Raw genomic sequence first — 13,238 nt, 5'->3', positions numbered from 1 at the left:
AGGAGAAGAGTGAGAGGTTGCATGTTTTTAGCATGTTCTAACACTCTTTAAAAGAACAAAACTCTGTTTGCCATGGTCTAAAGTCCACAACACATCTAACAAGTTTGCTTGTTTGTTTTAAAAATAAATTCATAGCAATTTAGAAAGCAAGTTGGGTGACTCGTGCTGTTTATGCTTTGCATGTTGGGCCAACAGGGACTTGCCTGGCAGGTCTTCCAGCATAGGAGACTGAAGTTCCGTAAGGATTCATTCTGGTAGAACTGGTGCTTGCTGCCCCATCATCCCATCTACTTCTGATGGCTCTGATTGTACTGTCTTGCCCCTTCTTTCTTTCTTTGTTTCTTTGTTTTTGTTTTTTACCAGGACAGATGCTCATGTGATGTTGCAGTGGCTCTCTTTTGCTTCTCAAGTATTAGAGCGATTTGCCCAAAACAGGAAAAATATCTTAGATAAAGAAAGTAGAGGAAATAATTGAGGCCTTCCCACTTCACATGCTTTTTTTCTTTTCCTTTTGTTTACTTGTTACTACACTAATCTTTAAGTTTTACGTTTAAGTAGGTATCAGTACCTATATCTGAGTGTTGAGTAGTAATTTGAATGTCTTGGTGTTTGAGTAACTAAAAGCATCTCAATTTGAATGTAGCTGCTTGCATACTTCATGTTTGACATGCAGACAAAACAGTCTCAATAGAGTAGTTTAATATGCTGTAAAATCTTGTAATATAGCTAAAGATGAAGATCTGAAGATCTCTGGATGAAGATCTCAAGACTATAGCAGTGAACATAATGGCTCATTCTGGCTAAAATGCATCTTTGCCTCAAGTTTGTGGTGTTGGTCACTGGTCCCACCTTTTTGCCTGGGTCTCATGATTGCAGGTCAAATCATTCTGCTTCTTCCATGATTAAGGCTTGAACTATGCTTCGAATTTGTGTCTTTGCTGCAGTTCTGCAGCAGTAAAATAGAAAAACCTTGCCAGTTTGTATTTACAACATGTGCTTTGTGACTATAAAGGCTGCTTCTTTTCATGCCGCAGGATGAAATTGTTGTAGTTGAAAGTATCCTCTAAGAAAGAATTTTGTTAGCACTAGATTTTTCATGCTGGTGTCAGGCTATAGATCACAGAAGCACAGAATTGTTTAGGTTGGAAGGGACCTCTGAGAATAATCTAGTTGAATGCCCAGCTCAAAGCAAGGATAGCTAGAGCAGCTTGCCCAGGTCCACGTCCAGTTGGGTTTTGAACAGAATGGGGATAGACACTCCACGACCTTGTTATGCAACCTGTGCCAGTGTTTGACCACTCTTACAGGAAAAAAGTGGATTTTTTTCTTTTTTTATTTAACTTGCGTTGAAGTGGGATTTCCTGTATGTCAATTTGTGCCCGTTGCTTCCCAAACCTGCCATTGGATACCACAGGGAAGAGTCTGACTAAATCTTCTTTACTCCTCTCACCGCATCTTCATCAGGTACTTGCATATGGGCAAGATTCCCTCTCCGGAGCCTTTTCTTCTCCAGGCTGAACAGTCCTAGCGCCCTCAGTTTCCCCTAGTATGGAAGATGCTCCAGTCCCTTAATTATCTTACTGGCCCTTTGTTGGAGTCACTCCAGTAAGTCTGCGTCTTACCTTGTACTGGAAGCCCAGAACTGGACCCATCACTCCAGCTGCAGGCTCCCCAGTGCTGAGCAGAGGGGAAGGGCCACCTCTCTCCACCTGCTGGCAATGCTTTTCCTAATGCAGCCCAAGATACTGTTTACCCTGCCATGAGGCTGCATTTCTGGCTCGTGGTCAGCTTGTCCTCCAGGACCGCGGGGCCTTTCTTGCAGAGCATCTGCCCAGGTGTGGGACGCAGCGCTTCCGCTTGTTGAACTCCCCGAGTTTCCTGTTGGCTCATTTCTCCAGCCTGTTTCTCCTCCCTCTGAATGGCAGCACAGCCATCTGACTTGTCCACCACTCCTCCTGGTTCTGCGTTGTCTGCAGACTTGCTGCAAACTTGTGGAGCGTGCACTCTCTCCTAGCGTTCAGGCTGCTAATGAGGATGTTAAACAGTACGGGTTCCTGTATCGACCCTGGTGTGCAGCCCTGGCAACTGGCCTTCAGCTGGAGTTTGCGCTGCTGGAGGTGGTGAGGTTTTCTCCTGCAACTTCCCTTCTTAAAGCTCAAATCACAATGTTGACATTACTGAATTTCAGACTACCTTATACCTTTTTTGTGCTAAAGGACTTTTCCCCTTCCCTCCTGTTTTATTTCTCATTCTTTTCAGATATTACAGAAGGGAGGCCTGCCTCTAACTCCTTCTGACTTGAACCTGGGAAGAAATCACTGCTCCAGCTCCAGATGGGAATTTTTGTGAAGATACCTGCAGTTTTTAAAGGGGGGGGGGGGGGGGGGGCAAAACCATGGCTCTTTCATTGAATTGTTCCTGCCTGTCAGTATTTGATGTGTCAGACCCTGTTTGACAGCTCTGGTGCTGCTTGGTTAGTTGCTCAGCAGTAGTGATGGGTCAGATGAGTATGGGTAAAGTACTGTAGTAACATGCTGAGTTCAGGTTACTAAACATACAGAGTTGCAGCCAACTGTTTTTTGCTTGAAAGGCTGATAAGAGTAACAATAATAGCAAACTCTGTATTTGTAGCATTTTTTAGTTACCCAGCTGCACTGATGTGTTTTTTGATCAGAGAAAAGAAACAGTCTTTCCTCTTTTCACTGCACTTCTGTGGTACTTAACCTTTTACAAAGAGAAACATGCTTGAATTGTTGTAATGGTGGTGTATTCTGAAATGCCTCTGTTTTCAAAATAACTTTTCTTTTTAATTCTAGAAAAGCCTGTCTGTTTTTAATAAAACCATCTTACAGTTATAACTTTCATTGAGCTTAGGATGTATTTCGTGTTGTAACCATACTGTAGTTTCAATATACAGTGCACTGAATATGGCTTTTAAGACTGTGGTATCAAATTATGCAAACTTGATTTTGGACTTCCTTCTTGTTAAAACAGCATTGTTATGGGTGAAATCGCAAGAGTTGGACCCTTGCATTTTAAAAAAATGGAGAAGTGTTCTGTGGATGTAGTATATAAAGTCACGTGCTTGAGTGGTGAGAATCCTTTCTCATTTGTAAAAATCATCCTTGTAGAGAAAGAGACTAAAATGTAGGACCCACAGCCTTGTCTGACAAAAAGAGTCTATGTAAGTGCTGGACCTGTTTGCATTGACTGCGGTTTTTCCATCGTTGTCGCTGATGTGAGGTTGAATGACAAAGTGCATACTGGTATAAAAACTTTTGTCTTTGTTCTTCTCCTTGAAATTTTCAAATCCATAGTGTCTGTCTAGGGAGCAATAAAACATCTGTGGACTAAAATTTCTGGGGACATTTTTTCAAACAAGCGAATTTGTGGCCCAGTGATTGTCAAAGCAGGTTACTTGCCACATAAAATTGCACAGTCTTAGCAAGCTGCAAGTCTTGTCTTTGCCCTGTATGACAGTGTAGCTGAGATTCTTTTATTCAGAGTCTCTTCGATGCTTGTTTTGTGGAAATGTTTCTTTGCTTCTGGCACTTACGGTGTTACAGCTTTTCGGTCATCCCCAGAGTGTTCAGAAGCTTTTAACCAGCAAAAGGCAAAAGTTCATCTTTAGGTTATATACCTCTTTTTGGTTTATGGACATCTTAGTGACAGTCCTGTAAACTTCATGTCGTTATTTGATGATATTGGAAATACACATTTTTGAACATAGATTGACAGTGTGTGTTTCCACAATGTGACTAGGACTGACCAAAATGATACTGAATATGGACTGAAGTGATAGCAGTTAATCTGAAGTATATTTACTGTTGATTCAGATTCCTTTGTCTTTTTAGGCCCTTGTTGACTGTCTGCTTCTAACTAGGTCATTTTTTGTGTATACTTTGAAGCTGCTTAGGATGGTTTTTAACTTTCAAGCCAGACTATTTGATTTTCAGTATTCCTTAATAACCTTTACTTGTTCTGATGTTTAATTTCCTCAGTGTGTTAAAAATGTAAAATAGTATTCTTTCATGGTGAGAAAAATATTGTGAGACTGCCCCATTGTTTTGATGCTTCTTCTAGGCTTCAAACTTAACTGATTTTTTTTTTTCTGGACATAGAGCATCTGCAGTATGTAAGGTATTAGCGTTTTTAGGATGGTACGAATCATGAATGCATTGATGTTCCTCTGGGTAGTGAATGCTTAATGTATTTTATCTGTCATCAGGGAGGAGTGTGCCGTACAGCTTGCTCCTTCTGTGAGTTGTCTGACTCATGAGCTCGAAGTGCTTGAAAAGGATTTCAGCACTCCAGACCATTCTTCAGTCTTGCAGTTGTTTTTCTAATAATAGAAGCAGCAAAACAGACAGTGGAGTTGCTTATTGGCTGCTATAGTTTATTACCAGTATAGGCATGAAAGCTGACATCTATTGCAATCTTCACCTTTCACAGTCCACATTTGCCGGTGTGGCTACGAACACTGTGTCTCTTGTACTGCTGCTTGCAAGCGGTAAGCACCATACACAACTGGGGTTCCAGTTTGATTGATCAGAACTGTGAGCTCTGGGACTTTGGTGCCTCTACAATTCAAGCAGTGTGGTGGGAGCAGCGTAAAATAGCTGTTGGGAGACCTCCAGCAAAATGTGGATGGTATGTCCAGTGAAAGAGATGTTCTTGTAAGACTGAAGTTATATTGGAACCATTCCTTAAATATCTGCAACGAGCATATCTTGTGTATTCTGACAGAATTTGTTAACTTTTAAAGTTTTGTTATCATATAAACTGCTTGCCTAGCATAATTGCGAAGAGGTGACGCTCTTGAAATGCTGTTGCCTGTACTGAAGTCAGTGGAAGCAGTTTGCTTCACTGAAGATGAGCTAAGGTTTTGCTTTTATTGATTCTCAGTCACATAGGAATAAAAAGAGCCCTCTCTTCAGCCACAAGCATCATCTCTTGTGCCACTGAATTATAGAACTGAAGCAAACTATACCCATAAGGTATTGAACAGGCACTCCAGGAAAATTAAGTCGGTCTTCAAAAGTAGTCATCACTAGTGCCTGTTTGCAATAGGAACTGTTGTGCTTTAGGAAAAATGTGGTTCTTGGGCTGATTCAAAAGATGAAGGAGCCAGGGGATGTCTGTTGTAATTGTCACCTGTTTTTGACATGTCTTCCTGTCAGTTAGTTGAAGTAAAAGTGTGGGTTGACTTAGGGCATAAATATTGTGACTGCTAAAGTGTCTTCTCCACAAAGCAGATCTTTGTGTAAAGTGTAGAAAGAGAGGGTGGAAGCTAAGAAGAATGGAACTAAAAGCAAAAAGAAATGTGGGTTGTTTCCTACAGTGAAGTGTACAGGTGTGCAAAATGTTTTTTCACAGAAAAATGAAGGTGGTGACTGGGACATCTCAAACCCAGCCTTGGTTTATTAATGTGTACTGTAGGAACAATCTCCCTTTATTTGTAGGGTTCTCTTCCCCAGCTGCTGCTGCTGCTTCTCCGACTTCTCTATGATAAGCATTTTTCTTGATGGAAATAAAAGGAAAAATTTGTCAGTGCAGGTCAGTTTATTATCATCATAAAAGTCTGAATCAAGTTAGCTGTAAAAGATGCTTTTTTGGTATCAAAATGTAGTTTGAAATTGTATTTTTACAAGCTTAAGGTGTGTATATTGTATAACATTGAAATTGACAATACTTTCCTAAGTAAGGATACATTCTTTAATAGCATAAGAACGTTTAATGAGATTTGATGTTGTATGTATATTCTTTCCCCCTTTTTTGGATTGTACTTTCATTGATCACTTGTATGCCTTGTATGTACTTAAAGACAGTATATGAAGGCATGAAATTTGGAAGGAATGAGTGGGCTAGGAAAAGCTATTTTTCTATTTCCAATAGTATGTGTCTGATTTTATATAGGTGTTTTCAAATACCTTCTAACCCTAAAATACGTGCTAAATAAATGTAAAAAACTAACTCTATGCCGATTTGTTTAGTCCATTGCCTGTTTTACTTTTTTTTTGCTGTAGGCAACAAATTCTCAGGGACAAATGCATTTAACCTTTGTGTTAAGGGGAGAAAACCACCTTTAGCACATCTTTATCCATTTTTTTTATAATGTGGTCTAGGCATGCTAAGTAATATTTAACCTCTGGCATCACTTCTGGGATTTCTTAATGCCAGCTATCAAAGAATCCCATCTATAAAGGAGAGACAAATGACTGACAAATCATAGCTACTCTAGCTGAAATGTGCTTTGATGAGACATTTGTGAATAACAGTAAAGCAGGGTTGCAACTTGCCAGACACAAATGCTTGAATAATGAGGAGGAATGTTTAAAACATATAAACCTGGTTGTCTTGAGTTACAGTCACTACTGTATATCTAATAATAATGTTCCTTCTTTTAGAAAGCAGGGTGGCTTTTGAGGAAGCAAAGAAGGCTGTCCATTAATAATGCTGTTTATTTGTCACTGAAGGTTTCCAGGCGATTGACAAACGGTGGTACTGTTCAGTTCTAAGTGTTACCAACCTGCAACTTCTTGGAGCAGGTGTTCTTGAAGTCTTGCCTCATGGATGCAAGCAATTACAAGTGATCAGAAGGAAAATAAACTAAGGGGTGGGAAGTTCTGGAGTAAAAGTTCTTAACGTCTCAAATTTCTAGAGAACGTTGTGAATATTGTGTGTAGTCTCAAATCTAAATGTCAGCTAAAGTGGATATCCAAATTAATTATACATTTACAGATATCATAACTTCCAGGTGATGTATCCAGCTGTTTTATGGGTTTGAGGTTTTTAATAATTGTGGTTAGAACATTTAAAAGAGTTTCCCTGACTTTGCCATAAAGCATCAGTCTTTTCTTGTTTTTTGTTTATGGGATCAATAAGGTAGCTTTTAGATTTGGATGATGCTAGTAGGAGAATTGTATCTGGTTCCTTCACTGCCCATTTCCTAACAGCTGTTGAAATTTCTGGCAGGAGACTTATGTTTTTTTCCTTTCTAATTCGGTGGAGAAATAGTAAGTTAAAACTCAGTAGATTTTGAAATAACAACCCCAGGTATTTATTGGAACTTAAGTAGTTAAGATGCCAATAAAATTTATGCCGATTCTTATGGTACATACCGTAGTGAAACTATTAACTATAACAAAGGAGAGAGGGTCAGAAACTTCAGAACATTTTTAAGTTTTAAAATGCAGTATGCAAAGTGAAGTAGTTCATATTAATTGCTAGACAATTGTGCATAATACCAGACTGCCATTCTTGCCAGGTATATTCAAAAGTGTGAAATAAATCTACTGAATTGTTACTTAGCTGAGTAGTTATTTCCCCAGCCTAATGACATACTGCAATTTAAGTGCTTGAATATTTATTCATAGCATTGCTTACATGCACACAGTTATGTTAAGGACACGATTACAAGCAGCCAAGGGTTCTGAGAACCCTCAATAGCTACATTTAGATGTGTAATAGTTCAGTAAAATGTGGAAAAAACTCTTCTATTGCTTTTGTTTTGTTCTTTAAGCTCTGCAAGGATTAGCCCATAAAAGCTTGGTTTGCAGCTCGTTGTATGAAACATTTTCTTGATGTTTGAGACACTTGTGTACATCTTTGACTTCTTGTTATGAGAGAAGGATAAGTCTTTCTATCTTACGGCATGTGCAATTGCAAGTAAACTTGTCTTCATCCTTTCGTGGAGAAGTCTTTTGCTTACAACACTAAATCACAAATGAAGTATCTCTTACAGCTAAGCCACTTCTGTCTCAGTCTTGTGGGTAAGAGATGTCGTTACTAATCAGGATTACCAGATTTTCTTGGTCCTGTGTTTACAATGATTTTGAATTACCACATTAAACTGATTCTGTGCTCTTTCTTTATGTTATTTCACTATGTTAAACTGCATTTGCAGAAATCTAACTATTGCGAGGCTGTAGACACAGAACTGATATCCTTGTAAAATGTGCCCTGGCAACAGAAGGAAGCCATAGAGGAATGCTTACTGATTTTCAGGCCCCCAGGTGACAAATATTTCTCTTTGAACTGGTTTTTGTCTTGTAACAGTGGAGCAAAGCAGCGTTCCTGGTTCTGCTGCCATGCAGTTGAGGTTTTGATGTGAATGTTTCCAGCTGCAGTGGAGGACTGTAATAGGACAAGTATTTATTAAAGCAAAAGGTGCTCTTTTTGAAAATTTCAGTGTGGTGAGAAAATTCAAGAAAAGCATTTATTCCCCCCACTGAGTTTGAAGGGACACTGTGAAGTTAAAATTCTAGATGTTTGAGGGTTTCTTTCTTCTTTAAAAAACTGTGGTAACGGCAGTGGTTTTTGTGGACACTTTTATGGTTTGCTGTTCTGTTTCCGATCTAGAAGTGCTCTGTGAGGGACTTGCACAAACTTATTCTTTTCTCCTTGATAATCAGGTCAATCAATCGACCAAAAAGCATTATTAAGTACAAGAGACAGCCTGATTGCCTGAGGAGAAATGGGGAAAAAGAAACTAGAGGATGTCCAGCCGAATCACTTTGATTTAATAAATTACTACCTGTCAGCTGAGCTGCAGAAGTTGAGCTATTAGCCTGGCCAGTTAATAGATAAAATGAATTGAAAAAGTCAATTAAAGAATTAAATCAAACTTTTTTTTTTTATCTTGCATTTGGAGTGGGATAACAGAGCCCACCTTTTTACTACTTCTCAGCTGAAACTTGTTAGTGCATTGTAAGCTGGTGGTGTGTTTTTACCCTCTATTGTGTTTAACAAGAGTAGGTAATAATTCTAGGTAACAGCAGAATCTTTTTTTCTTGTTTTTCTTTGAGTGGAGCCTATCTGAAAGTTTCAAAGTCAGACAATAGTCTTCACCTAGTGTGCTAAAAATCTACCTTTTTTAGCAAGTTAAGCGTCACAAGTTTTCCTCTTTAGTTGTTTTCAATTGTGTGCTACTTCTCATGGCTTACATTTTTCAGTCATGAACTTTATGTTGAGCCTTCAGAAAATTAGATCTGTGAAATGTTTTTGAAGATTAATAATAGTTTCTTTTTAAACTGCTCTACAGTAGAAATGATTAGTAGTATAAATGTGTATGTTCCAGGGAATTATCTATAGTAATCAATTTTTTCTCTGAGTGATCTAGAAATAAAATAATTTTATTTGGAAATACTTAGCTACTTGTGTGAAACTTTATTTTGCAGATGCTTAATGTATGTAGCACTTAGTTTTTATTACTTTTGGAAAGCCATGGTTCAGTAAGACTTTTGTATATTGGCTACTTAATAAAGACTGAAGTAATAATTTCAAAATCAGTACAGGGTTGTTTCATTTAAGTTTAAAACAGTTCTTGTTTGACATTAGTTTCTTGCCTTGTGGGGTATTGCCATGGGTAGATATGTGAAATACTTGATAAGGAAGGTGCATGGACAACTATGAGTGCCACATCCAGGCGTTTTCCAGCTTCTGTGGAGTTAGAGAGGACATTGGAGGGAATTTGCTCGTAATTGAGGAGGAAGGATAAAGGGGATCTTCGAAATTCGTGTCGAGAGAAAGAGGAAAGGATCTGTGTTTAGCTTGCTCAGGGAAGGGAAAGGAGTTTGAACATTGTGGAATGAATAGTCCTCCTCACCTTTGTATCTCTAGTCTGTTTCTGTCTACTTGTGACCCAATACAGCAATCTGGTTTTTTTACTTTGTGCTCAAGTCTCAAATCAGCACTAACTTGGAAGCTGTTAGTAATAGAGCTGGTGATTTTCAAAGGTGTGATGCTAATTGGATTTCTGCAAGGACAGAGAAGCTATGCATGGATTATTGCTTCTTGTCTTCAGTGTGTAGCCTGTTGCTTTTGCATCAGTTAAACCACTGCTTAAAAGACAGACAGTAGTAATTAACTGTCCTGCGAAGAGAGTTGTTCACTGTCTGGAGACTTGCTAACAACAGTGCTAAAGATTCAGTAGCGGAGGTGAAGTATTTCCTTTGATGTCAGAAATGAACATAATAGCTGGTAAGAACCACTTAAGATACTGAACAAACAGAGAACAATAGCCATATCCTACGTGCATGGGCAATGCATCTTGCTTTTCCTTTTGAAGTTCATAAAGCTCCTCTGCCTGCCCATCTTTTCCCTTTACCCTGCATTGCAGTAACCATCCCTTTTAGTGAAGAGGGCTGGACTCTACTCGCTTGTCTCTTTGCCTCGATAAGAGCATTAGATATATTCTGGTCTCTGGTTTACGACAGACTCTTTCTAGTTTTCCATCCTGTGTTCTTCTGTGGGAGGCAGTCTTCTCTTTCTCTATTTAGTTAGTTTGTGATAATGGAACTAGCAATTTTAACTCCTTTTGCTTGCCCCAGCAAATTTTTGCTAGTCAGTGTAAATGTTGGACGATCAAGAGCTACTGACATCGTTCTTGCCACGGGAGTATCTGGTCTACAAATAGTGACTAATAATTTCTGTCATCTGAGCAGCATTTTCTGAACCCGTTTTCTTGCCTATAGCTGACTTGTTTAGATTTGAACTACTGAGTTTGTTTCATGTAGCATTTTCAACATAATGATCCAACTACAGATTTTTTTGTTTTGCTTTTACCAGAGCAGTTTAATAAGTGTAGAAATGGAACAAACTTGTCAAGTTTAAAAAAAATAACAAAAAACCATTTTTGACGTTTGTTTCTTTTTTTAATCTGGTGAGGCGAGACAGTTGAATTTGAAAGCTGGGTCAAAAGCTTATGTAATTTTGAGACCCTAAATATGGAATGGTGTAATGATACAAAAAGATCAATCTCTGTGCATATGATCTGGTAGAGTTTTTTTGTTTTGTTCTTATTCTGTGCATGCAATTTAAAATTAAGCTGGATACCCTCTGCTTGGAAAAATGGTCTTGCTAATATTCCTGTCTTATGCTATGTGCCAATTTAAATTGACATGTAACATGTCTGGGTGTGGGGTCTTTGGGTTTTTTGTTTTGTTGGTAGTAAAATTTCCATGTGGTCATTGTAAAATTTACCTTTTTTATTTGTTTTTTTAATAGTAGTGGAATGGGGTGATGATGTTAAAGCGGTATCAGAAGATGAAGCCATGGTGCTGGTGAACCATCAAGCAACGGGTGACGTCTGCACTCTGATGATGTGCCTTCAGGATAAAGGCACGGTAGGCTACAACTGGGGACTGGGCTATGGGATTGCTTCTGTGTACGGAATCTGTTTCCTTGGGCGTGCTTGCATCTGTGAGTGGTAGTGATGACTGACTTTTGTGTGTTAATCCACCAAATAGTCTCAAGGCCCTGAACAGGAAGCTTTTTGTTTAGATTTGGTTTGATGTGACAGCCAGTAGCTTGGAGCTGGTTTTAGACCATAAATGTTGCCTCTGAAGAAGGTGAAATACAAGCTGAGTCAGTGTGCATCCAGTCTAGGTTAACACAGAGGGAAGCAGATCTACTTGCAGTTAATCACGTACTTGACTTTTCCCTCTCACCTCATGACCTTATGCAACTCATGCCAACTTTGCTCAAACCAACACAGGTCTAGCTTCATGGTTATGGTTTTATTCCAGCATGGATTTTTTTCTCACAGTTAGAAGCAAGTTCTGTATGGGATTTTGGTGGGAGTTCAGAAACTGAGGGCATGTCCAAGCCAAGCTAGCTAGCTAAGGTCAAAATTGCTTGAGCTCTTATTTCACAAACTCTTAAGCATTTCTTGGTGAGAAGTGCAAACTGTTGTCAGTTGTTTCACACATTGCTATTCAGAAAATTCACGTGCAGGGAGTGTAGTGCTGGAAATCTAAACAGGAAATTATGTGCAAATCAGGAGGAAGAGGGTATGTATGATGAGGCAGCAAAGGGTGGGAGACATACCTGGCAAGCTGAAAAAGTGCATCAGCTGTCTTAGTGTTTTCTTCTTTCTTGTGACCATATGGAGAAGAAACAAGGAAGACAACAACTGCTTTTTTGTTACATCTGCACAGCTTGTAATTGGCACTGTTTTTCTTACTGTATGTTAATATAGATCATGTATACACTGTATCTCTACCAATGATTTAACATTGTTTTAGAAATTTTCTCAGATCTTACTTATGACAGCAGATCTGATTGAAAATAAAAAAAACTCCAACAAACAAACCAAACTCAAAAAAGAAAGTATGAAAAGGCCACTCAAGATTGAGCAGAGACTAATTTCTTTCTTGGTACTGTAGCCTAGAGAAGATTGTGTTTTAAAAATACTTCTAATTGCTTTGATTTCTTTTGGAAGTGAGAAAGTTAGGTATATGTGGTATTCTGTACTGTACCCCAATGAGTAGAGTGACAATAAACACTCTTTAATTCCTTTCATCAAAACTATGCAGAGGGCAATCTTGTGATAAAGATATGACTGTAAGGATATAGTCCTGTGGATATGTATTGCATACAGTCTCGACTGTTGATGTCCCAGGTGTTTTAAATACCATATATCTTCATTGACTAATATATGTGTACTATATATACATATATATACACACTATATATACATCTAAGCCATATTTATCCTGTTCGCCTCCATAGCTAAAAAGTTTTAGTCAAGACAGAGTAAGTTTCAATGAATGTAGGAGATGTTAAAAATGGAGGAAGGCATTGAGGTGGCAAATAGTCTTCACCATGGAAACTGTTAGGTTTGCTGCTTTTTGGAAAAGCAAAATATCCTTAAAATCACTGTTTTTTCCCTTAAATGATTGCAGTCATAGCTGTTGTAATATATTTGTCTAGAGCCTAGTATGGCTTTAATGTGCTTAGCTAACAAAGAAATTAAAAAAAATACGAGCTTCAACACGTGCCTAAAATATAGCATGAGTAGTACAAGTGGCTAAAAATAATGAGAAAGATCAGAATAGTTTATCCTTGTTAGAACTTGCTGAATCAAGTGGTTTTTAAATAGCATGCCTCATATTTCTGGAAAGAAGAGAATTGTCTTTACTTTGAGTAACTGTGAAACCACTGGAGGAAAAAACCCAAATCCACCTGTTTGAAATAAATCATTATACAATAGGCAACTATTTAAATTAGGCAGTTTTCTTTTAAAACTGTTTAAACTTAACATGGAGTCCTTCACAACCTTGATATTTGTGTGTTAGTAACAAGATATTAATTTCCAAGAATTGTTAAACATTTTCCTTCTGATGGTTAAGCTGCACGAATTCGTAAACACGTTACCACTCTGACAAGACTTTTTAGCTCTCAGAGTATTTTGTGAAGGTGAAAGGCTCACTTCCATGTCACACAGGAGGGCACAC

At 38.4% G+C, this 13,238-nt stretch overlaps 1 protein-coding gene across 3 annotated transcripts in view; it reads left to right on the top strand.

Annotated features, from left to right (window-relative positions):
* The window catches only part of LPGAT1 (lysophosphatidylglycerol acyltransferase 1), a 64,814-nt gene that overhangs the window by 18,066 nt on the left and 33,510 nt on the right, over window positions 1-13,238 (top strand). For all 3 annotated transcript variants that reach the window (XM_075412954.1, XM_075412955.1, XM_075412956.1), the window contains one exon: window positions 11,008-11,126. In XM_075412954.1, coding sequence (XP_075269069.1) covers window positions 11,008-11,126 — 119 coding nt within the window. The remainder of the gene's footprint in view (window positions 1-11,007; window positions 11,127-13,238) is intronic.

Source organism: Opisthocomus hoazin, chromosome 2 (genome assembly GCF_030867145.1).
Source record: "Opisthocomus hoazin isolate bOpiHoa1 chromosome 2, bOpiHoa1.hap1, whole genome shotgun sequence".
NCBI classification, from domain to species: Eukaryota; Metazoa; Chordata; class Aves; order Opisthocomiformes; family Opisthocomidae; genus Opisthocomus; species Opisthocomus hoazin.
The sequence above is the reverse complement of the archived record's forward strand: the minus strand, read 5'-3'. Positions and strand labels throughout refer to the sequence as shown.